At 37.1% G+C, this 26,763-nt stretch overlaps 2 protein-coding genes across 2 annotated transcripts in view; both read left to right on the top strand.

The window, feature by feature from the left end:
* Positions 1-23,017, top strand: LOC139117383 (enhancer of polycomb homolog 1-like). Its single transcript, XM_070680466.1, has 13 exons — positions 1-402; positions 4,743-4,902; positions 7,150-7,295; positions 8,380-8,475; positions 9,251-9,507; positions 9,878-10,022; positions 10,334-10,486; positions 11,794-11,880; positions 12,323-12,471; positions 13,181-13,303; positions 14,841-15,259; positions 16,493-16,838; positions 19,703-23,017. Exons 1-13 carry the CDS (start codon positions 250-252, stop codon positions 19,773-19,775), a joined length of 2,307 nt encoding a protein of 768 aa, XP_070536567.1. The 5' UTR covers positions 1-249; the 3' UTR covers positions 19,776-23,017.
* A 3,220-nt stretch (positions 23,018-26,237) lies between these two features.
* LOC139117373 (unconventional myosin-Ib-like) overlaps positions 26,238-26,763 on the top strand; it is a 68,400-nt gene continuing 67,874 nt past the window's right edge. The window contains exon 1 of the mRNA XM_070680446.1: positions 26,238-26,450. The gene's annotated coding sequence lies outside the window, so the exon portion shown is untranslated. The remainder of the gene's footprint in view (positions 26,451-26,763) is intronic.

Here is a 26,763-nt window from a genome sequence, read left to right on the forward strand (position 1 = left end):
ATTTACACCCATCCGCAAGGAACTATGGGACTGCGAATTTTCGTGTCCGCCATGTTGAATTGTCCAAATTTGAAAAATTTTGAAATTTTGACTCTTTCTGTGTAATGCACAGGAGGCCTCAGAAGTCAAAACCTATATGGAAGCCATTTAGGGAACACTAAAAAGTACCGCGGCTACCATTTTTTGGTCTACGACCTCGTTAAGGGGTGTCGTGAAGCATTGTAAGTTAGTTATTGTGTCACGATCATCATGAGTAAGTTGTCGTTCCGGGCACGGGCATTGGATGCCACCAAACCAATGCCCGTGTATCATAGCCATGAACTACCGGACTTGCCAGATTACTCAGCAATTAATAGAGCGGTTCCCCAAATGCCGACTGGGATGGAAAAAGAAGAGGAATCGGTGAGTGGCTTTTGATCTGATTCTGCGCAATGTCATTGGGCAGCCATTGATGAGCAAGGAAATGGCGGGTAGTATCAAAGTGCGTTGATGAGGTTGACCAGACAGAGAAGTACAATTTGCATTGTTATCATGCGTTTATTTGGCATACATGTGGATGTTTTGCTAGTTTGTTTTACATGCCAACGTTGCAAAAGCCGATTTTTCGAGCTCAGTGAAAGTGACTAGGTCACGTGACCGTATGCATGCTGTCCGCCATTTTGAACGTGGTATAAATTAATTAATAAACCGATATAGGTGTATTGTAAATTCAAGTCGAAGCTTAAATATTCAAATAAGGTTAAAAACAATCCTTTACATTATTATGCTCATAAAGTGTTCGCTGGAAATGTGATTCCTCTCGAAATAGTTGAACGAAAAGGCAATAAAATTTTAAGGGACGTATGCTCATGAATAAGTAATTAGTGACCCAGGAAATGAAAATATAACCTCTGCAGAAGTCGTCTTGTCTGTGCATGCAGTAGATCTTGTTGTGGTCTTTTAGACCAAGAACAATAGTACCCTAGGTCAAGAGAGGTAGTCTGTCATTATCAATCAGTTTGATAGACAGATCAGACAATATATATTATTTTCCTTTTGTCATCTGAAGTAAATATGCATCTGTCAAAATATGCGCTGTCTGTGCCTATGTTTATTTTGTCATTGTTTGAGTTTCAATGAATCTATTCATTTTAATGATAATTTTTATATAAGATAAAACTAATTATATGAAGTCCATCTCAATGATATTTGTCATGTTGGGGAAAATGAATGAAATGGATTGATGAACTGCATTATTGAATGTTGTGTTGTATGTTTATGGTTCCTTTCGCTCATGAAAATATGGTTTTTTTTGTATCTTAGTTTGTGATATGTCATATGTATGAAATTTTTTCTATGTAGAACAAATAAAGCATTTTTGTTGAGTTCAAAACATTGTGTTTTCCATGAATGTGAAATTCAGGAAAAAAATTGATTGCTTTAATAAGTTGAATCTTAATATCAAAAGATACAGGCAAAATAAATAGTGCATAAGCACATATAGAAATAGCAAAAATATCATCAAATTCACAAACTGATGAAATTTCCTGTTCATGGTGTTTCACTTTAAAGCCCCAACTCCCGTATAAAAGCGCGAGAACCTACGAGAGTGGCATAATGGTGGGATATTCAAACGTACTCGGTACGCTCTGGACGTCGTCTATAAAAACCGTTAATTTAGAAATCTACCGATTAATTTTTTTTCTTGGAAATTGAGGGATATGTGTATAAGTATTTGGAGCACAATATACTTGGTTTCTGACGAAATCAAATTTGAAATGACGTCTGGAACCAGGAAAAGGATAAAATACTTGCCGGTAATATCGCCGGTATAACGTTCGATGTTCAGTTTGAATCTGCATGATTGACATGATATGCAAATTGCAAATGAGTCATGAGCGATACGTTGTTTACTTTTTACGTACGTAGCGTTTATTGTTCAACGCGGGGGAAAACACCAAATACTCGGAGCGTACCGAAAGATACAAACGCACACACACTGTGTATAATAAATACATGCAAACACATTTGATTAGGTAGTTCTCTTTTTGGAAAATTTGTTGGTCCTGAAAAGGACCGTTTTCATTTATGTTGGCCTACCTGAGCCGTACATTTTACAGACAGGAAGGCCTATACTGTCATTTATGCCCGACATAAAGTACGGTTGAGACCACGGGCAAGTACCAGCACAAATTCTGGCATGATCTCTCACTTTGTCTACACTGTCTGTATATCTTCTGTCTTCTTTTCAAATTTCAAGTTTTACCCTCGAGTCAACGTACTGTTGTATGCGTAACTATCGCTTACGCTTAGCTGTAAAAGTGATATACATTTTCTTTCCCGATCTAAAGCCGTGCATGCCTATGTAACACAAAACAAGTAGCCTCCAGAATCCAATGTGCTGACAAAACCGGGATTTTTTTTGACGCCTGCTATCGCCTTCGGCATATTCGGTCGTCACTGCTGGGTCACTTATGCTGAGCAGACGTCGAGTTGACAAACGTCGTCGGCCGGCGGCAGCTGAGGTCACCGTACCAATCAGTCACATCAGTTGCACTCAAATGTCCGCGCTCGATCCCCATCACAGCTAGCTCCAATTCATTCCTGGCAAAGAAAATTCCCGAGGCTACCTCTAGTGCTCATCAGTGACCGCTATCTTCATAAAGCCAGTTGACATAGTGTGATTAGCAGTCTGACTCTGACTACCACGCGTTTGTAATGAACTAGTATCGCGACTGCGTGGAGAGAGTAGAAGTGCAAGTGCACTCGATTTTGGCGGGATCGTTCAAAGTAGCGAAATACTAGAACTCACTATTTTATAAGGGGGATGAACATTGAAATGAATACTCCGAGAGATCATGCGATCACTTTATTCTGATTTTATTTTAGGTGATTAAATATTAACAGGTTTGATTTCTAAAATAAGTATTTTCAGAAGCTTTTTGAAATAATCATAACGACACACCACATTTCATTTCGGTCACCATAAAACTTGTAATCGAAGCCGTGGGAATAGTCGTCGGTACCCTCCCATCCGCGACAGCGCCGAGTTCATCAGACAACGAAATTTTGAAAAGGAAACTACAACTACCATCCGAGAACTGTGGAAAACTACGTTTTATAATGGAGACACAGCCCTGCCTCGCTAAACTAAGGTAGAATGAGGAAAGGATTGTTTGTATTGACAAAAGCTCTACAAAATTTGGTAGACGACTCGGCCGTTGAGCATTGTGGTAAATGTCCAACGTTGAAATAATCACACTCGATAAATTTGGACATCTAGTGATGATCTAGTAGGCGAATTTGCTGTTCTTTCAGAACTGTTTTGATTTTTCCCGTTCTTTCCTGAAATGCGGCATTTCTAGGACGGCGTTTGGACAAACAGTGCTTCATTATCAAGGCAAATACGACTCTGCAATCAAGACTCCCTGCAAGAGTGATGTACACTATGACTGACTGAGCCGAGGAAAACTCCGATAATAGATCCCGTGGCAGAAAAACTACTCGTTGGATTTCTGCATCGTTTACACCGTATACAAAGATGCGGATAGCTATTGCCACTGCCATGATATGCATTATGTTGAATCATTCAAAAACGCGCAGAATACAATGACAAACGCTTCGTTTTCGGACGAGAAACGTATACCATGACGCATAGGGGTGTCGATCGATCGCCTGGCAACGTCATCACGGTTTGTACAAATCCGAGGCGACGCCGCGCCGAACCTCTGCTCCAGTAAGACTTCGGAAAAAGTCTATGTTCAAGACAAACCTATGGGGGAAATGAGTGGATGTATCGTATGGAAAGTAAACCGTAAAATTGGGTGAAAATAGTATACGTAAAGTCACCGTGCAGTCAATGTTTACATTATGTGGCGTGCACGTTCTATTTTTGGAGGTGTTCAACCAGCTGTTTTAATTTGCTACTTTTTGTTCACAAAGATACCATATTAGTTATGTTTTGCTCCGCCCATTTTTATCGATTTTTCTCGGTAGGGCCCTACCGAGAGTTACCGGTTTAAGAGAAAGAATATGTTATGTCAGTTCAAGTTGAAAGCTAACTCTCATTGGTCCTTTTACTGTATTTTGTTATAAAAGTGTGTTTCAGCTGTTTATCCTCTTTTTTTCCAACTTTCATTTTATTGAATGTCTCTTTTGTGCCAATGAAATTTCCCTCAGAAGTTCTTAAGAAAAATTAGGGAAATTGACTGGTATTAAAGATATAAGTTATATTATCAAATATAATTCTATTGAAGATAAGTTTTGTGTTTTAGTTCATGGAAAATTGAATATCTTTTCAATGAAATTCTGTATAGAAAGTTTATTCCCAGTTAGAAAATAGGTACACGTACAGTTGACAATTTCCATGCAGCACAAAATCTTTCATGAGTTTGTTGTCTGTAGGATTTTGTCCAGTAATTTAAAGAGCATTGAGTTCAACAAGTTTTATCTGTTATTTCAGTAAAAACTGTAGGAATACTTTTGTCATTCAAAGACTGATGTCTTTTACATATGAGGCGACTGAATAGGATAAGGAAAATCCAAGTGTCTTAAGATCTCACCAGGGATGGAATTTACAAAAGAAGGCCCTATGATAAACTATTCAAGCAGAAACAAAAATGTTCCTTCTTCTCGGGTGTTTGTGCTGAGGAGACTTGCAATCTGTACTCACACAAGTATGTGCATTCTCTTACACAAGTATCTTGAAAGTATTTTAAAGACTTCAATTTGCTAATAATGTTGTTGGTGACCTGCTTTTATAGGAGCGGCATCTACAAGAAGCTATGACGGCACAGCAAGTGTATGGAACGACAAGCAATTTGATTGTTATACCCACCCCAGAGTTCAAAAGTCAAGTCCCACACTATGAGAAATTGTACATGAATGATTGTAAACAACCAAAGCAATACATCCATGTACAGTGTAAGTATTAATTTTTGGACTTTGCATTGAATGTCATAAAAGTCTGTGTTACTGTAGCAATTTCATGATGATTAATTAGCTTAATGCAACATTGTTTTGTTGAAGTACATGCTGTGGTACTCTGGAGGTGTTCGTGTATCAAGCAATAAGGATACAACTGGTAGACCATATACTGCATAACCTAAGTCATTGACCTCAAGGGTACCTTTGTAGTGTGCTTCATTGATTGTCTTGTTTTACCTCATGACATTTCTAAGTTGGAATAATTTTGATACTACTTAGCAGACAGGATAAGGGTTAATGTTGTATTTTCTGGTTTTAACCCTTTGAGTGCTGTAATTTTCTCCCACCAAAATTTTAGTGCAAAATTTTACCAATTTTTATGAATTTTTCTGTAATTTTTTGATAATTTTTGACCAAATGGACATCACATTTCATTTGCTGCAGATTTTTCTCAAAATTTTGACAAAAATCTGAATAAAATTGATTGGGGTTTATTTTATGAAGGGGACAAAAATAGACTTTTGTGCTCTAAGGGTTAATTTACAAGTAGGTAAAAATAATTCTGTGATGATACTCCATGCAGTTTCTCTACAACAGGGCTGTGATACATGGTACATTTAGTACCTTAGCGGTGTGAACTCAGCTGTCTGTTTTCAGCAAGTCTTTCAGGCACTTACAGTATAAATTATACAACTGATATATGTAGGGTCATTCTGATGCTTTACTGTTACAGCATTATTTTCATGTTTTTGGGAGTTTGTTTATGCAATGTAAGTCTTTCGGTACACCCTTGATATTTAGTGGTTTAAAGGAATTAAAAATGACAAACAAAAAATTGTCAAAAGATAGAAGGTTTGTCCATTCATTGGAGACTTGAGACATAATCAGGAACACTGTAGACGCTCAAAGTCAGCTCAACCTCCAATTACATGTGTCTGAATCAGTATTCTTTAAACTTTTCATTGCCATGGCATGGTTTGCTCTTAATGGATCATTATCAACGGTGATTTTGAACCTGTTTACAACTTATTTTTGGGTTAACAGGGTAAACCAACTTGTAAACACCACTGGTAGATGATCAGTCATGGTATGAACCCCTGTTCCCAGGCTTATTTCACAACTTTTATGAAATTCAATTAAGATATCTTTTGGACACCCCGTTGTATAGATCATAATAAATATTTTCCAAATTCTTCGAAGATGCGTATTTTGTTCTGTGTACAGCGTCAGTTTTATTTTAGTTTCAACATCAACGTGTAAATCACTGTGTGTTTATATAGATCTGAATGTCAGTTGAGTAATTCAGTGGCATAAATATGCCACTGTTAACTTGTAATTTGACCTAGAATGTTATTATTCGTTTCACACAGTGAAATGTAAATCACAAATTCATCGGTAATTTTATACCGGAAAGGTGGCATTGCATTAACTATACTTCACAATTACACTATGAATTAAATTACTTCCCTGCAGTGTAGATTCCTGCACGCTATGAAAGTCCTGTACATGATCCACTGTTATATGTAAATGGGAAAAATGCTGTCAACTTTTTAACCAGTATCTATATATGGAATAGTTTTTTTTGAATCAAGAACAAGGCAACTAGTAATAGTTGTGATCATTTGCAAAAATTTGATAAACATTTTCCACCTAAAACTCTGAAATTTCACTAGTTTTAATGATGACTTTCTAAAATCACACAAGAAGCAAGCAATTATCTTACCAATGTTTTATCATAGGCCATGTCATAATAACATATTTCTGGGTGTTCTAGGCAGTATTTGGTGACATTGACCACTCCGGTGAATGCTTTATTTCCCGGTTATTTTGTTTACCAAAGTTTAATTCATTTTGAACATAATAAAGTCTCATAACATAAGTCAGAGATTCAGAAACAGAAAATAAGGACCATACACCCTTGAAAGTCCTCAAATATGTTTGAATTTGAAAACCACCATGAAAATTTTACTAAGTGGCGTGTGGTGCAAGTTCATTGCCACTCAAAGAATACATTTGATTGTGGAACGTGTTCAATAATGGCAGCAAACTTGATAGCTATGTGTGAAGTTGAAATTTTAGTAGGGAGCAAATTGCACTGATGAACAGCTTGTCAGATATGTCATACACAAATCCTTGATCTTTTGCAGCTATCATTGTATAATCTGTGTATTCAGCAGTGTACTTTTCTGCCTATATTGATGAAATATACTTTTTAAAGCATCAGTTACTGTTTTTTGCCCTCAGCTCTTGGTATTGAGCAAGACATTCCAGACTATGATATGGATTCTGATGATGAAGCGTGGATGAAGAAACAGTCAAAAAATATGGAAATTACTCCTTTACAGTTTGAAGAAATGATGGACAGACTTGAAAAGGGTAGTGGACAGCAGGTATGAATACCAACATAATTTGGAATAATATTTAAGAAAGATATTCAGACACTCAAATTTTTACAATACTTAGAATTTGTGTTGCTGGTCTTGACTCATTTGAGGCATGTTGGGTAAATGAATTTTTCACTGTATTATCATAGTGAAATTCAAAACTTTAATTTCCTTGATTTTTTTATTCACGTTTTGAAAGAGAATAGTTGAAAATATCACTGAAAGTTTGAGTAAAAGTTTAAACATTTAATTTTTGAGTTGGGTACTACATTGTAAAGTCCAGTGTACAAATAACTAAAACCTCTGTATTGATATGCAATTTGCACAGATGCGCATGTACCTCCAGCTATGTATTATCTCTTTCCATCAAATTTTAACAGAGGGATGTGCTATGTTTCAACAGTGCAAAGCTCCTGTCATAAATCATTTTGCATCTTGTTTCTGTAGGCAGCAGTTAATTAACCCTCTCAGTCAAAGACTGTTATCAGTTCAGTTCTTTCTGTTGCCTAGCCGCTTAATCTAATCCACAGAGTTTTGGGAAAAAAAATTAAGGTTTTACTTAATTTCTGATAACATATATGACAGATTTCTGATAATATTCAAAATTTATTTCAAAAAAATTGTGATTATGATAAATATCAGTAAATTGTTCCATCCTTTGGTTGTACATGTACAAAGTGAATATCATTGCAAAGCTCCATTATTGGAACAAAGATAGCAGACAAAGAAAAAATTATGTAAAATGTCTGAGTGGTAGTGAAAGAAGAAGCTACAGGTTGTGGAATACAAATCAATTCTACAATTTTCACTTTAAAGTGTCCTTTTCATCATTTTGTCTTTCAGGCACAAGTAGTTTCCTTTTTCTTTACAAAGGGGAGACACTGCTGATTCTCATTAGCATTTTCTAGAGAAAATGAATGCCAGTCCCATAGTGCTACCAGTTTATATGTTTTAAATGCCATTTACTCAAGTCGGGCATGTATTATGAAATCATTATAAAATCATGCCACCATCTGAATATTTCAGTGACTGCAAGAGATATGTGTAACATTCAAAAGAATTTTGACCTGTGTCTGTTTGAATTTTCCAGGTGGTAACATTACCAGAAGCTAAACTGTTACTGAAGGAAGATGATGATCTGATAATAGCTGTGTATGACTACTGGTTGAATAAGAGGCTAAAAGTTGTAAGTACCTGTGTAGTGACATAACGATAGATCAACTCTTTTGATGGATTTATCAAGTTTTCTTGTACTTAAACCCTTTTATCATAATAGTTTGGTCTGGTTGTATTGTGAGTGTCAAGGAAATTGAGATGAAGTGGTTCAGATTGCTTGATCAGATGTCAATAGCTGAATCGAAACTTGTTTGATACTCTTTCAATATCAATGCCATCACACTGGAGTATATCACAATTTCAGTGCTACTGTACACCCAGTTGTTGTCCAAGCTTCATGATATGAAAATACGGCTTGATAGACACTCCATGGAGATGGCATTTTGTTACGAAGGAAGAGTGATTCCTTTTTCCATCCCCATAGACATAGTGATATGTACAACTGTACTGTGTACCTTCACAAACAAGTGTCTTGTATATTCATATGAAACTATCCAGGGTTATGAATATTGTGTAAAAAGTGCTATCAAGATCCTATGCTGTCACTCAGTGGAGATTCTGTAAATTAAAACCGATCAACGATTACCTCAAAATTTTGGAGTGCATACCTGTTTATTCAAAACAAACACCAGTGCATTATATCCTTAAAAGAGGCAGTTCTCAATCCCTGGTTCTCCTATAAGTGGTTATTGACATTGACTGTTTATCATGTGACTTAAGTCCTTTGTTCTCCATTGAAAGTTGTGTTCAGTTATACAATATGCTTAAAGATTAAGCTGATCAACAACCTACCTCTTTATGATTATTGTTCACTGGTGAGCTTCATGTGTGTATGTCGTTCACAGGGACATGCTTTAATACCTCAAGTGAAACAAGAGAAAAGGGATGGCTCAACAAGCAACAATCCCTATGTAGCGTTCAGGAGGCGGACGGAAAAAATGCAGACGCGGAAAAACAGGAAGAATGACGAAGCTTCGTATGAGAAGATGCTGAAGCTGAGGAGAGACCTCAACAGAGCGGTGACTCTTTTAGAAATGGTAAAAAGGAGAGAAAAGAGTAAACGTGAAAATCTTCACCTCACAGTTGAAGTCTTTGAGAAAAGGTGTGTGTTCGATTGTGTAGAATCAAATCTAGGAAATACGTCGCAGACCAGACAGTGCCAACTTCCAGCTTGCATACCAATGAGACAGTGGAATATTCATGTACACCACCTATGTTATCCAATAACTGCATTATCTTGCAAGTTGAAAAGAACATCTTTTGAAATTTGACTTTGTAGGAGAGAAACAACTTTCAAAGACTGTGATATGATGTAGAGCGTAGGCAGTACAATGTCATTTAGTGTAAAAGTTATGTTAACAAAGCCATGATTACACATATTAAAATCTTATTCCATTGTTAAAATCCAATATTTTCTTTTCATATCATTATGAGTACAATCTAGAATTTTGCATATTCTCTTACCTATACAGATACTGTGCAGAAGATTACAATGGCACATTGCTTGCAGAATGTGAAGCCCTCCGAAATCAGAGGCCGTCGTACACGCTACCATTGATAAATGGTAGCCAGTATGGAGCAGGGGCCAGACATGAATCATGGGCCAACAGAGTTGGGGTATGTATAACTTTTTTCAAAAATATGTTCCTAAATACAGAGTCACTGATTCAAAGGTACATAAATGCTTTCACTTGGTTTCAGCTAAGTATGTAAGTATGCTATTATATAGTCACTTCAGATCATCTCTGTGAAGTACAATAATCTCATTTTCAGTGTACCATAGACAAGAATTCTACTGCTAGATTAAGTGCGTCTTGTGGTTATTCATGTTTGCTTGCAAAGTTATTTGATGTGGCGGTTTTGTAGTTTTTCATCTATTTTATTTATTTGCTTTGTTCATTTATATATGATATTTTACCTGTCTTCAGGAGGAGGCTGTTCGGAAGAAGAGAAAGTATGAAAAGAAGAAACACAAAACGCAGAATCAACCAAGACAACAGACTAGCAGTACCGTGCCATCCTACAATGATCTAGATTCACATTTGCATGATCTTAGTACAGATGAAGACGTTTTCTCACCAGTAAGTATTGGCTTTCTTCATTTAAAAATCAGTAAAAACTGTCCACAGTAGAAAGTGTCTGTGTTTTGTTAACCTCAGGTGATGTACATGGTGCATTGAAGCAATACAGACTGTTTGGTGTGGGTCCTGTCATTATGGTAATATGCGACTTAAAATGGAGTCTCAATGTTTTTTCCAAACTTCTGTCTTGGAACTTTTAACATATTTCACTCAGTAATTGAGGATAAAAATCAAGGTTTGCTCCAGTGTTAGGATTAGAGAAAAAAATCGTCAGAAATGTTGTGACATTTGAAATAAAAAATGGCTTTACCAACCCTATGCTATTTAACAAGAAAAAAGTCAATTTCTGATTTTCACAATATACAGCACATGATTAAATGGATCCATACAAACAGACTGCAAAGAGTGTTGTGAAAGTTAGAGTGTATGAAAAACTCTGCCTGAGGCACCTCGTAACCCAAACAATCATGAAAGAGTGTATAGAAATATAATGTCAGATCATAAACTCTGTGTTTGTATTTAAGTCCTGTGGACTTGACGTGATTTATGGGATAAAAGGGTTAACATATGTGAGATAATGATAGTATACAGTTAAAGTGTAAAAAGTGGAAACAAAATTGCTTGAATGAACAGCTAAGTTTGTCTTCTGAACAAAAGTGCCATTATAAATATTTTATTGAAATGAAATGTGAAAATGTCTACTATGTTATTGCTGTTCTGCTGTTCTGAGTATGATGATGTCAACATAAAAACCTGAATACATATTTTCTGTTTGAAAGTTGAGTTTGTTTTAAAAATCAATGTCAGCAAACCTGACATCAAACCTGAAGCATAATAGCAGACATGAACTATCGTGATATTATTATTATTATTATTATATCTTTATTTCGGACTTGAGCGTCCATATAATAGTCAAATAAGGCTATAGTATGAAAATTCAGTTACAAAATTAAATTATGGTTGAAAAGATAGAAAAATTGATTATATCTACATACATAATCCAATGGGTTTCTTTTTAAACAGACATTTAAACATAGAGTAACTTATTCCAGTGCTTTACCATCTCTGAGTTGAAATACAATGATTTACATACATTTCGTACAATTGCATTGCTACTTTTCAAAAGTCTTTGTCTCAGGCTGTTTATCTGATTTCTCAGAAGAGCATCAAAGTTGCTTATTCTGTTAGATACAAACATTAGACTCGCGCTGCTCCGTTTCTCATAACCCAATAACAGTCGTGCTGCATTATTGTAAGCAACTATCAAGTGACTTATATTCTTCAAATTTGTTACTCTTCCCTCCAAGGTGCAATCCCCGTCAGACCGAGAGGATGAAAATGATCCCGATGGTCAATTTGCTTTTAGAAGGAAGAAAGGATGTAATTACTATGCAGTAAGTATTCACAGATGTACACTCAGAAAGGTATAACGGTATAACTGGTCAAGGTCATATAGTAATGCATAAACCATTTATCTATGAGTGAGTCATATGGTGTACATTTCCAATTACTCCATAAATGTTAGGTGAGTAAATTGTCATCGCAAGAAATGATTACCGCAAGAAATGATTACGTACAAGGAAATGCAGAAAGAGTGAATTTTTACAAAGACTTGAGAAACAGAATATTTGTGACGCTGTATTGAACAGGTACATAGTTTTGCTCTAACCAGGTACATGCTATATAAATACATGGCAAGGACGTTTTTGTATTTGTCTGAATGCAAAGTTGATACCATACTAGTATTCCACTAGTCCTTTTTCGGCAAAACCTACCCATGCCACTAAAGCATCCTATCATGTATAGCATCTTATGAGATATTCTTTCCTTTTCCAGCCCCACACGGAGCAAATGGGAAATTGGCCGTGGTGCAGCCGAGAAGAAGGTGGCTGGGGTGACCATAGATTTCGTTTTACATGTACCTCACTCAGGAATCCTCGTAGATGTATAGGATACGCCAGGCGGAGAGTTGGTCGAGGGGGAAGGTAGGTTTTATGAATAAGATTGTCTAGATATGCTATTTTGTGTCAACAGTGAACTTACTCAGTTCACCAGAAAATGACCATTTATTAAAAAATGGTATCCAAACAACATGAAAAGTAAATAAGATTACATTTTCATTTAATTGTTAAAAGCAATTTCCATACTTGCCCATTGTTTGTTATTTGCTTCCTAGTATCCTCATCAAACTTGTCAAATGAGAAATGTAAACGTTTGTATAATCCCTTATTTCTCAAACATGCAAGTGAAAATTTCAGAGATACTGACCTGCACATTACCTCTACACATAATCTTAGTCAAACGGTATCCATCTACCTTTGTATTGTCATCATTAATCTTGTTATAACATTGCAATCATTGAATGGGGAGGTAATATATAATTTAAGTAGTGTTTTCGCTTGAGAACTTACTAGTATGTAAAATGTTTTGGAACCTCATTACCATTTCTGGTGTCCAACTTGCAGGATGACACTGTGACTGCTAGGGAACATGACTAGCAAGCTCTTGTAAAATTAAGCTTGATGTTGAACTCTGATATAACATTTTTTTATGTGGGAAAGAGATCAGTTCAGCTTGGCTAAACCTTTAAACACACCATTGATGCTATCTTGTCGTTGTGGTTTCAGGATAATTCTAGACAGAGTTTACACACAGTTATATGACTCTCAATGATCATTGTTGTTGTCATTTCAGGATAATTCTAGACAGAGTTTACACACCCTTAGATGACTATCTCAATGATCATTCCAATTCATCATCACTGCCAAATGGTCTTCCTCTTAATGAAATTCTTCGAGAAATCAAAGATCAAAAATGGTAAGTTCATTTCGTTGTCCCTCAACACTTCATGACCAAGTTATGTCGTGAAGTCTTCCATTACTGCACAACATAAACAGAGGAAATATACGCAGTTGGATACTTGTGTGTGAACAACAGTAAAAATAGTTTGTCTGCAAGCAGTCAAATTTCTTCATACGGTCAAAGTAATTCTGCTGATTTGCAATGGCATGGATTGTTATATTTGATTGGTAGGTTGTTATTATTTCCTTCAACATAAGGAGTCTGAAACTAGCACTATTGAGTAGCTGATTGGCTGTTCTGAAATGATTCAACAAAGGCAAAGAGTTTTAAGCTAACCAATTGGCTAAATACTTCAAAGACACTGCATGTGAGCCTGAATTATTTGTTTCCTCATTCTTAAACTGTAAGTTAAAAGTTTGTATTTTGTATATATGTTCTTATATCCCCTCTGCCACAAAAGGTAAATCACTCTGCAAACATCAGTCAATAACGATTCCCTGTGAGCTGCATTTAACTGAATATAAACAAAATTTGTTTCATAAAAGATTAGTACTATTGATGTATTACAAAGTCTTGTAGATTAGGATATCATGTACTAGCAAACTGTTAGAAACACCAGCATGACTTCTGACCTGGCTGATCAAAGGAAGTCCAATGAACATGTACAAACAGCTCAGTGCCAATTTTCCAGGCACACACATTGTGCAGTGTTATTGTAGAGTGAAGGCCATCAGCCTGGTTGTGTTTGCTTGCATGTCTCAGGTAACAAAACTTTTGCCCCAACACAACAACACACGGTACATTTTCTACCATTTCCATCACTTCCATACATTCTGGGAAATGCTGTGAAACAAGATCACTCTCAAGAATTTGCCCTTTTTCCTACCTGCTGTATTCCATTTGCAATTATTATCGACAGAAAGTCGGTTGAATATTGGAAAATTAGTTAATCTGAACAATGACTGTATCATATATTGCTTGATGATGTCTCGGCCTTTTAGTGACCTTGTGACTTTTGTGACAACACTGCTCATTGAAGCATAAAGAATCACTTGGACTTTGAATGTTCCTTGTAGTTCTTATGAGTGTATAGTGTACGTGTTGTTATGTTATCAAAATGGACTTAGGACTTTTCTCCTACTTGCTTTGATAAACGTATCTTTGATAGTTTCGGTTTGCAGTTTGAAACATTCCAGGTAGCACGGACATTTGAAAAATTACAACAACAATATGAATCTTTTCCCTGTGGCTTTTATTTTTTGACTTCATAGTGTATAGATGTAGCAAGCTTCTTTTCTACCGGGCAATAGACTCTTCATAGTGTATAGATGTAGCAAGCTTCTTTTCTACCAGGCAATAGACTATCTTCATAGTGTATAGATATAGCAAGCTTTTTTCTACCAGGCAATAGACTATCTTCATAGTCTATAGATATAGCAAGCTCCTTTTCTCTGAGATGTAGCTAGGCAGCAGGGTGATGAATGATCAGCTGAAAGTAACATCAAGACATCAATTCTGAATGTAATGCTGTCTGTGTTTTCTTTGTAAACAGGTTACATTTTAGACCAGGGACGCCTGCAGGAGACAAAACTAGTCAATCAAACGCGCCTTTCACTGTGCCTGTCACGTCGTCATCCTCATCAACTGCCTCATCAGACAAAGACATGCATGCATTCAATGCAGAACAGTTCCAAAACCACCAAGAACAGTTGGCGCAAATGCAGAAACAACAGCTTGAACAATTGACCCAGGAAAAATCCATCCTGGATTCCTCAATTAACCTGGAAGCTTCGTTTTGTTCTCAACCGACGTCCAAATTCACTCTAGACTCTGCTACTGCACATTTTGCTGTGTCTGCCTTAATAAACACTGACCAATGTCCTAATTTAGTGCAACCCAGTTCTGTTGGAAGTACAAGGACTCCACAATCACAAGTTGCAAATAGCGCCCTCCATGAACCAACTCCAAAAAGTAAGTAACAGCCTCTTCATATCAGCAGTTTGTCAGCAGCCCAGAACTTGTTCATGAAAAGACGTCATCTCATTTGTGATAATATTTATTCACCCATTGTACGTGTTTACTGATTGGTCTAACAATGAAATAAAGTAAAATTGACTAACTAAAGACAGCCATTTTGACATTTGTACCAGTAAAGGTCAGCCTCACCAGGTAGATAAATGCACTGCTTATAGGAGCTGTAGGTGGTTGTGTTTGGTAAAGATAAGAGGCTGACTTTCAGCTTGTTGAAAGATATAATGTCATGAGTTATACGATTTACACACCAGTCTGTCATATACGCTGTGCTAAATCTAAGAAGGAAACTATGAAATTGTAGACAGTCTATGGTGAAATAGACCAGTCACCGACCATTTTATGAGACAAGTGAGATTTGCTCAAGATAGAAGATAGCAGGTCATTTCTGAAAGGCTATTTTTCAAATGAAGCCAGAAACACACAGTTAAAACATAAAAAGAAGAAATACAGAAGTTGTACTCAGGTTGATTTCACTGTGTAAGCAATCTGGCATCTGAAGTAACAGTCAGAGAAAAAACAATCTTTGTAACCACATTTACGTTTTTGATGTAGATACCGACACTGAAACTTCAAACAGAGGTTGTGATTCAGGTTATATATGTGTACCTCATTCGTATGGCTTCCTGTGTTCAACACCACCCTTGAATACAGAATGGATTGACTAAAACGCAACTGTGGAAAATGAGACACAAGCTTTCACGTATATAACAATTTCCTTTCTGTGAAACTATCAAGCTGCTATTGTGGAAAATTTTATGTGCTCAGAGTATGTAATGTGATACTGCTCACACTTGTCACTAGGTTCTGGTTGTGCATGCATGACTATCATCTGTTTGTATAGTTTTGTATCATAAAGGTATTGCTCACACACTCCCAGCTGATACTTTCACAGTGTTGGTAAGGGAGTAAGCAGTGTTTTGTGCTTGCTGGTATTCCTCCTGAAGATATCTCAAAATTTAAAGTCTCTCATAGTGCTATAGGAAGCCATATGAACGAGGTACACATATATGACTGACACATATATAGCCTAAACCATTGAAAGTTTCTCATAATTACCTCAAATTGCTGTTGCTAATTGCTAAGAGACTGAGTGTTAAATACCAAAATATACATGACAAAACTTGTCCCAGTAAATGAAAGCACTAAATAATTATTCATGTTTTCCTCTAGTAACTGCACCTGGACATTCCCTTGCTCCAGCTGCAACAGTTCTCCAGTTGAATTATCCTATTTCAACTACATCCACTACCACGACACCGTCAGCGTCAAGTTCAGGACTCTCCACATTGACAGCCTCTTCAACGACATCAAAACAGACGACATTAGCAAGCTCAGCGAATATGCTGAAGTCACGAAGCCCTGCCACAGTTGGTAGCAATGTAAGTGTGGCAGCTACGCAAAATGCAACGTCCATTGTGTCCAAATCAGTCACGTCGCAAGTCACACCGTCGACATCAGCACAGAGTACGTTGTTCAAACTGTCCTCAACGCCAAACAGCTTAGACAGTATATCAAGGTGAGTGTGATTCAAGATTCAAATGAGCATGTACTGTGCGATTCAAGACGAAAATGAATATGTACAGTGCAATTCAAGATTCAAATGAACACGTATGTACGGTGCAATTCAAGATTCAAATGAACATGTACTGCATGCTAGTTTAAATTGCAGATTGGATACAATTTACATAATAATGTAGACTTTCTATTGCAATATAAAAATTTATTGATAACCACCAAAATTGGAACATTTCCCACCACTGCAGTACAAGCGATCAACTTTTGAATATATCTTATGATCAATGTAATTGCTTTCTTTTGAAAATAGTTTTGAAAAAAATTTAAATAAAATGCATAAATAGCAAATATTATTACTGACCTACCTGTATTTAATTTTTCTCACTCTTTGTTTCTTGTCTTAAAATTTAGTCACTTTCCCACCAAGTCATCATGAAAACCTTCTCTGTTATTTTATGCATTAACCCGTTCACCCAATTTCCCAGTGTTGAGGTCGCACTTTGCCATAGAAAAGAATGGGATTGGATCAAACCATGGAAGTGACAGGGTTGATAGCTACTGAAAGAATCTTGCCTTCTGCCCACCACTCAACAGTGATTTTGCGTATGGAACAAAACTTTTGCTTCTCATCAAACCATTTGCTTTCACAGGGTTCTCAAAAACTTTTGAAGTAGGCGGAAAATTCAGAAAAGTAGGCGGTTAGCTTCTGTGTGCAACCAGGTTCCCTGGGCGGGCGGGGGGGGGGGGGGGGGGGGGGGAGACAGTTCTGAGCAATTTCATGCATTCTTATACAGTGTATAAAAGGCTATTCCAACATACACACAGGAGGGAGGGTTTCAGGCAGGGGGTCCCCTCCCTGTGTGCAAGAAATTTTTAAAATTTGAAGACATTTTGGAGTAATTTCATGCATTATTGTATTGTATGAAAGACCCTTTCAGCATGAGAGTGTTAAGGATTATATTGAAATTTGAAGACATTTCTCAGCAATTTCATGCATCCTTATACAGTATATAAAGGTTATTTCAACATACACAAAGGGGGAGGGTTTCAGGGGAGGGGTCCCCTCCCTGTGTGCAGGAATTTTTTAAAATTTGAAGACATTTTGGAGTAATTTCATGCATTATTGATTGTATGAAAAACCATTTCAGCATGAGAGTGTTAAGGATTATATTGAAATTTGAAGACATTTCTGAGCAATTTCATGCATTCTTATACAGTGTATAAAAGGTTATTTCAACACACACAAAGGGGGAGGGTTTCAGGGACGGGGTGGGCAAGAACTTTTTAAATTTTGAAGACATTTGGAGTAATTTTATGCATTCTTGTACAGTATTAAAGACCATTTCAGTATACAGAATAATCATTATCATTGCCAATTACAACATGTTTTCAAGGGATAAAGTTTAAAAGAAAAGTCAGAAAAATTAATTTGATATCACTCAGGCCTGTCAACTGCATTCAGTTGACAAGGATAATAGCAAATTTCACCAGACTGTTGTGTAGAATTATGTTTAGCTCATGACTTGAACAAACTTTTGAAATACATCATAGAAGGGGCCTAGGGTTTTCACAATCCAGATAATGATCCGCTAGAATCCTGACCAGCCTGGCTGTACAAAGTGTTTTACTGATTTAAATAAACTTGATTGACGATACAGTAAAATCAAAGAATTTATTCAATTCAATGAATTATAGGAACACAATTTTCAGTGAATTTAATTCACTGTACTGATTTCACAATAAAACGAATCTGCGAGCTGATTATTGATTTTTGCTGATGTTGAATATATTGAAAAAGAGAGCTAAATTTCAGTGTTCATGTTTGATAATTTAACCTCAAACTAACGACACTGAACGCCAGCCTGTACTACGCCGTGTGTGACGCCGTGTGTGTACAAAGTACCGGTAGTCAATTGTAACACACTACACACAACGCGATATCGGTCGACCTGAAATTTGACACTGTGATCGACGTAGCATTTCAATAGTACGAAAAGTGAGACCAAGTAATTTTTTGTTTGTTAGATTTGATCTAAACCTCCCAAAACCAACAGACAAAGTCAGAAAATCAAAGTTTTCAAGCGTCGACTTTCGTTCTCTTCCGCGATGCACACAACCACGGCCCCTCCACAAAACGCGATGTCGATCGACTGAGTTGAATATTGACATCGTGATCGACCATGGATAGATTGACGTGGCGTTTCGAAAGTATGAAAAATGAGACTCAGTAACTTGTGGTCGCTTTAGATTTGATCAAAAACCTACCAAACCCATCAGACTAGGCCCTACTCTTACGCAGAAAACCAAAGCTCTCAAGCGTCGACTTTCTCTTCCGCGTTTGAGTGAAACAAAAGTCGGCTTCATTCGGAAATGGTCGGCTATTCGCGGGCATAACGTAATTGTATGTTAGTCCAATTTTCGGCTGTACCCGATGTGAACGTCGGAATAATTCGGGCTGTGATCGGGCGAGCCAGGTTGACCTCGAGAGCGATTCCCAGTGTATAGTACACCACGTTCGACGTTCGCTGATCGCGGTACTACAGTGATAGCAACAAGTTCACCGCGTAAATTGCTAGACTACATATAGCCACATCGGCACTTCTGAAATATTATCTGCGGCTTGCAAGACCACCAAAAAAATCTAATTATTGTTATCAAAACCAGAATTTCCGGGCCAGAGAGCGAAACAGTGCTGAAAAGTAGCCGGCCAAAATACGAAAGTAGCCGGTCAATTTGGCCGGCATCCGGCTAAAAATGAACACGCTGCTTTCATTAAAGTATCCAGTTTGGATAGAAAGCTGCTAACAACTCAATCTGGTTTATCAACTTTTTTCCTGATCACCACTTGTATTCCTTGTATTTCAGAGAAACACACGAAAACAGAAACTCGCTAACCAGCATGAGTAACGACAAAACAGTTGTCATGGAAGTGACGTGACGTGACTTCAAACCATCCTGACCGAGGGGAAAAAAATCTCTGCCAAACTATAGAAAAAAAGCACTTACATGTAGGACTTCAGTAGGGACACTCAGCGATTTTGGGGAAGTGTTATCAAGATCTTTGTCTGAACGTATGGTGTTTTGACAAGTTGAGTTTTGGTAGTTTTATTGTATCAAGACTGTGCAAAAATTTTCTCTGTGTATCATTCTCATGGACCTCAGCCTTTGAAAAACTGTGATATAGTCTTTTGTAGATACGACTGTCTTCTTCCACAGCACATGTTGATGCCAAATTGTGTAGATACTTCCTCTTTGTCCTGAAAGGAGAAAAAAAACATCAAAAAAGCACAGGAAAAAAACAGTTGATTTGTTACAGTGACAGGAATGTGTTAGTACTGAAGATTTTGACTTATCCTGTATGAAAAAAGCAAAATAATAGCACTTTCATCGCTTCACTTTCATGCCATGCTAATTTCATATATTATACTAGATATTCATCAAATTTCAACCAGCTTTACCACATATTGTAACACACTGCTGTGGGTAATTTTCACGTAAAAAAAACAGCAAATCATCCTAGCATATGACTTGAAATCCATGATTACCCAGGTTTCAATTCATTGCTGACTCCTTGTAATAGAGTCAACACTGCATTGTGTGCATGTATGTGCATATGTGTGCACATGTCTGTGTGCTTAGCTTTTGGCTCAGGATGCTTGCACATCTGTGTGTAGGTGTTGGGTTCTTGCTCAGGGTGCTGGATTGATAAATGTAACCGGGGTTCTGCACCATTTTGTCCTTAAACCTCTCCATAGTATATCATTGCAAACATATAATGGAAGGGCAGAAATATTCCCAATCCATATACCACGTCTTCATTCCAAGCTTCACATTTGTGTGTGCATAAAATGTCAAACTGGAACACATTTGAAGGTAGCCACTCTGACATTAGGTCCTCTGCAGAGACCACATATATAGAATACAAAAAGCGATTTTGTTATATGTGCATCTTAAAATTTAGTCCACACTTCCTGCATTTCATTCCGACACTGTACAGTGCTCTCCATGCTTGAAATGCATTCTTTCCAAAGTGGTCACATCATATTAGATCCTGAGACATATAAACTCTTTCCATGGAATGCATGGCAAATTTGGAGAGCCTTTTATAATACATGGTTAACTGTTTGTGAAATGTAACATTTAAGTTGGGAAGTTCCTCTTTGAGAAGAGTAATAAGAATGGTAATATATATCCGAAGCATATGGAATTGAAACTAAATCATTGTATAGGTATTGGCTTCTCATTTACACGACACGAACATTGACTTCTAGAGTACAGAATTCTATCTAGCTTTTTAGGTTTATCGTTGTCTATATAGGCCTGTCCTCTGATCATTCAGAATTAAGTATATTCTGTGTCTGTGAAATAACTTTTATCTTCAACAAACAATTGGTTGTGTTCATAATTGTCAAAATATGGGTCAACTGAATAAGTGGAGGGTTCCTTGCCAAATCAAGTATACTTTCAGTTTCCATTTGAAAGAGTTTTTATGAAAGCAGGGTTTTAGCTTTTTGTGCAGAAGAAAATAGAAGCTTAGTGTCTATCTAATCCATGTTTTGCCACATGGAGACAAGAATTCATTTTGTCACCTTGTTGCTAATTTTAAAACTCAATTTGCCCAAATTTACTGCTATGTTTTATAAGTGAACCTTTTGAACTGCATATAGAGCTACATCTAAAAATGTCATATTTCTCCAGTACCCCGGAGTTTTCTTTATCATTCTGCTTGATTGTACTCCTAAAATGCCGGACAAAAATTCCATATGTCTTCAGCAGAGTGTGCTTTTCCAAGCACCTGTATCACATCACAATGTCATTACCTCTGACTCCCTTTCTGTAATAGTTAATGTAGTACATGTAGTATTGGACCAAAAATTACTGGCAGAGAATTTCCAATGAAATACAGACAAAAAAAAAATGATTGTCAGATTGTAAATGACTGTTGTAAAATTGTACAGACATAGTTGGCACTTGGGAGGTTGCTTTTGATTGTAATTAAATATAGTTTTGGTATACAAATTCAGAGTGTTACTCACTCCAGGTCACCTAACAAGGCCATTGACCTCAGGTCATTGAACTATAGTCCATTGTAAGTAATGCTGTAGAAATATCCACTCGAGCCTCTTATGAAACGTTGCAGACTTACACATATTTGCCGAAAGTAGCTCACCCCCTCCAACCTTTTATAGAGATTTCTACGAGAACTCCTATTATATGCTTTTGTCAGCAAATAAATGTAAAGGAACCTTACTGAGACTGTTAAAAAACTTATATTCAGCGAAGACAGTTATTTTAGCATGTATAGCAGCTTTACCCGTTCTCTGTTTCTTCCCCAGGTCCATGAGAATGTCCATTATATAACTATATGTACATCTTTTCTTCACAAGAGCAAAAAAAATGTATTGTAAATAATTAAAAAAATATACAACAGCAAAATTCAGGTTAAAACTCCAGTTACTTTGATCATGGGTATTCTTCGCGTGGTGTTCAGTGCATCACCGCTCTAGTTGTTCAGGGTCCTTCATCCCTGCTGCAGTATGTTGAACCTCCCCTGCTTATGCATGAGTAAAATAGATGTTATATTTTTGTAAAATAATCTTTGTTCTGATATTTCATTCTTTGGCACAGTACACGGAAAGGTGGAAAATGAAAATAAATAATTATTTGTATATATGAATATATTCCCTAATCTTTGAGTTTTTTTACTGTGTGTTGTGAATTTTCAAATAGGGGTTTCACATTTCTGTTGCTTTGATCACATGATTAAAGTTGTTAGGGACTTTTCTGTGCTGACTGCTTTGTTATTGCAACTATGGTGGCCTGGCTCATCATGCAATCTCCATGAACAACTTGCGGCAAGAGCTGCACTGATTTTACCACAAAAAGCATTCTTCATGATCACAGTAACTGGAGTTTTAATTCACATTGTAAAGGAATGGTAAAAGAAAAAAATCAACAAATGACAATTGTTTTGTAACATTTTTTGTATTTGTATATTTATTGTATCAGATACCTCCCGCTTTCTGGGATGTATTTCGTGTCGCAGGTTTTGATGTCTTTCAATGAAGACAGGAGAATTGTTGCGTACAGATTTAATTGTCCTTTCAGCAATGCAACTTTTAACAATGAAGTCAAGTTGCGTTGTAACAACTTTGAAAATAAAAGAAATGTAAAAATGTGTCAAGTGTGTCTTTATGTCATTTATATTCCTCTTTCCAACAGTTGAAGACTTTCATAAAGTTTCTGAAGGATAGGCATGTACACCAGTGTTCTCCGTGAATAAACAAAATTTGCATTCACCGTAATATTCCAATAACTTAGAAGAACGCATAGAACGAGTGCATTGAATTGTGAAGGTCAAGAGGTCAAAAGTCTGTGCATTGAATTGTGAAACAAAAGGCCAAAAGCCAGTACATTGAAGCTTTAAGGTCAAAGGGCCAAAGTCAGTACATTGAAGAGTGAGGCTCAAGACACAGCCAAAACAAAACCATCAAGGTGCTCTTGTGTTTACCACCCTGCCTCTCATCCACATCTGCTTATCTTAGCATATAAGGAGCGTCGTGTCAGCCATATTGTTCTCTCTACCCAGGGGTCAACTAAGCGTCCCCTACAACTGGTTAGCGTGACCCAAAATTGACCCCTGATCAAAACAATTTGTGCTGCCTTTGTTACTGTAACGCTGTATAATAATTTTATCCACATCCATCATTGAGATAATAGTTCTAGAAGTGTACCACTCATAGAATCAATATGACATTCCTCATGGCAAACTGAAGGCAGACAAGTTATTATCTCAAATGGCCCAGCCTAAATTGATGGTGGTCCTAAGTTCCTGGTTCTTGCAATTAAGTAGTTCCTTAATAATAATGGGTTCTTATAAAGAGCACATGCCCACAAGTACATGTGATCAAGGCACTTTACAATTATTATGTATCTACACATGCAATGCAGTTTGTGTTCCTTTGAAAGTTAATGAGTTTGTCTTCAGATAAAACTGATAAGCAATCTACCCCTTTAACTGTCTATGCTTTAACAAGCCTAAATCACCTTCACACCACATTGCAACTGTCTCAAAAGCTGTTGTAATGAACTCTTGCTTTCACAGAATGAATTAGTACCCAACACAAGATTTTTAGACTCATTTTCTGAAGTTAAATAAAACTCTTTTTGAATTTTGTTCTACTACAATGCCAAAATAATGTTACTCCATCTGCACTGCCTGTTGAATGTAGCAGACATGAAGTCCACAAACTCACTCGCAAAGAGATGCAGATCTGTGGTAAAAGCTGATCAATTGATAGTGCATATATCCACTAGCCTCTGAAAAGTGACCTGTCTAAATTTCTTCTCAAACTATACTCTGCTTTTGTCAAAGAAAAAGTGATGTGGATATGTTAATTTGTTCATCTCCTCTAAAAACAAGTGTCTGCTCTTCTTACATGTGAACCAATAAAAACACTAAGTAGTGATTTCATACTGAAACAAAAAAATCTGAACATTATATCTTTAGTATACCATGTAAAACTGTAACAAAAATAAGTAACACGAATCTCAGGAAGAAGTTTTTAGAATAGAGTTACAAATCGATGGGCGACATGGCTAGGCTCTACCCTTTGTGATGGTGTGTCCACGTCCGTAAAATTGTCGGTCGTTGAGGGCGCTATGCGAATTCCGACTCCCACTTGGCCATTCATGTTCTACGTAAGTGTGCTGCGTGTAAACTGCCTTTTAAAGACATTTCTTCTACGTTTCATGCATCCATTAAGCGTGAACGATTTTCTTCCTATTGGCAAATTTTCTTAATTTTTTAATTGTAAGGGAAGAAAAAATGCGTGGTGAGCCATGACACTATCACATGTAATCAGTTTAATATGAAAAAAAACCAACAATTTTAATGTCAAAAGAATACATGAAGTATAAATAATAAAAGCACAACGAAGATTTATAAAGAGCCAATCTCTCGATGTCGGCACTTTACAAACTTCAAAATAATTTAAAAAGTACAAAATGATCATCAAAGTAAAATAACAAATCAAGCAACTATAATATTAAAAAAAAAAAACAAGAAAAAGCTGATAAAATGCTCAGCCCAACATTAAAAAATAAGAAAGACAAAATTCATCAGATGCAGGCAGAAAATCAACCCAATAATGGTGCACATTCCTTCTTGAGTTGCACTGTCTGAATTCAGTTAGAAATTATTCCTGACTTCGGTGCAGCACATGTGAATGCTTGATGACAAAATATTTCCTATTTGCATATGGAATTTTTAAGAAACTGTTGATTTCCTGAATGCAGATTGTTGGCTGGTTGATAGTGTGTTAGTAGGGCTAATAAATGCTGAGCCTACAGAGAAGTCATTTGAATGAAAATCATATGAAATCACAGATCAGATCCAATTTAAATTAAGCAATTGCGCATATTGATTGGGAAAGAGGAGCCTGTTTAATATCAATCAATTACGGTATTATAACTCAACTCACACCAGCTGAGAGTGTGGTACAGTACATTTCATAATTGGACAAAGTACAATTCAAGAGGACAACAAAGTATCCTAGTTCTACAATAAGCAAGCTGTTTAACAGTGAGAATGCTACTGGAAGGTCAGCACAAATCAGTGTTCTTCAAGAATATAACAAGATCTAGAAAATTATACCCAATAACCCTTTTAATTAATTTTTTGTGGGTAGGGAGAGTTCAATTGTGACGGAGGTTTTGTTGGCCAATTTTAGCATAGTATAGACTCTCTGGCGGTCTACTCCAGCCTTAATAACTGAACGCTCCCTAAATGGAATTGTGTCCTATATAAACTGACAAGGTGAGAATACCATGTGAATGATTTGGTGATCACATTTCAATTTCACGAAAGCACAGGTTACTTTTCAATGCAATCCAGTCATATGTGATTAGGCTACCTCCATTGGTATCCTGCGGATAGACCCCCTTGTCTGTGACACAAAAAAGTGTCACTGAGGCTGTCCAGGCAATGTATACCTGATCACAAGGGACTCTTGCAACTCCCCCAAGCCAACGCACAGTAGGCTGCAGCACAGGCCCTCCACACACCATAGGCACTTTGATCGTCGCTTCGCGACGCCCCTGTTATTTCATAGGGTTGCCGCGACGCAACGATCGGAGCGTCTGTGGTAGACTAGTCGCCGCCGCCATGGCCCAGTGGTAGCTTCTGAATATGTTCTCGACTAAACCTGTATATTATTAAGAAAGCGATGAAACAAGAAATCACTGGTTATTACTTCAGCACGTAAGTTGAGTCGTCGAGCACTTGCGTGGGCTGTCAGCCGGTCGGACGTCGGGCAGCCGATAAAGCTAAATAAAACACGTGTGCGCACAACCATGTGGTGAAGTCAGTGACCTCTGACCTTATACGATGGCGCAGCCGCAGTTGACAAAAATGGCTGCTGTGGACGGTTGAAATACTACCGGGCTTCATCACAACAAGATAGTTATTTCCGGGGATATCGAGTTAAAAGTGGGGCAAGTATTTGCCGGAACAAAACGGAGACACTGTTCAAGTGAAAGTCACCAGATTCAGTTCGAATATAGGCTGTTTCACAGAGTTAACCACGGTAGACGAGTCTTAACAGGGATAAAGGTGAGCCAACGTACGCAAATGTAATCCGTGCACTGTCTGTGTGTTGTGTGTGACATTGTACCGTGTGTGTAGCGAAAGGATTTCCGCACCAAGCTTTGCCAAATGTGTATAACTTTCAGCAAGAAGATGGCCACTCAACGAGTAATTCTGCTCTGCCTGTTTAGTTTTTTTATCTATCGACGGCAGGATGGTCGAAAAAGTTCCAACATTGTCATTGTTTTGCGAGAGCGAAACAAATGATTTCCACAAGCTGAGCACTGAGTACCTGTCAAAGTAAGCTTTGTAGTTGGGTGTGTACCGGCGAAGTATGCCA

Source organism: Ptychodera flava, chromosome 18 (genome assembly GCF_041260155.1).
Source record: "Ptychodera flava strain L36383 chromosome 18, AS_Pfla_20210202, whole genome shotgun sequence".
In the NCBI taxonomy this organism is placed as follows: Eukaryota; Metazoa; Hemichordata; class Enteropneusta; family Ptychoderidae; genus Ptychodera; species Ptychodera flava.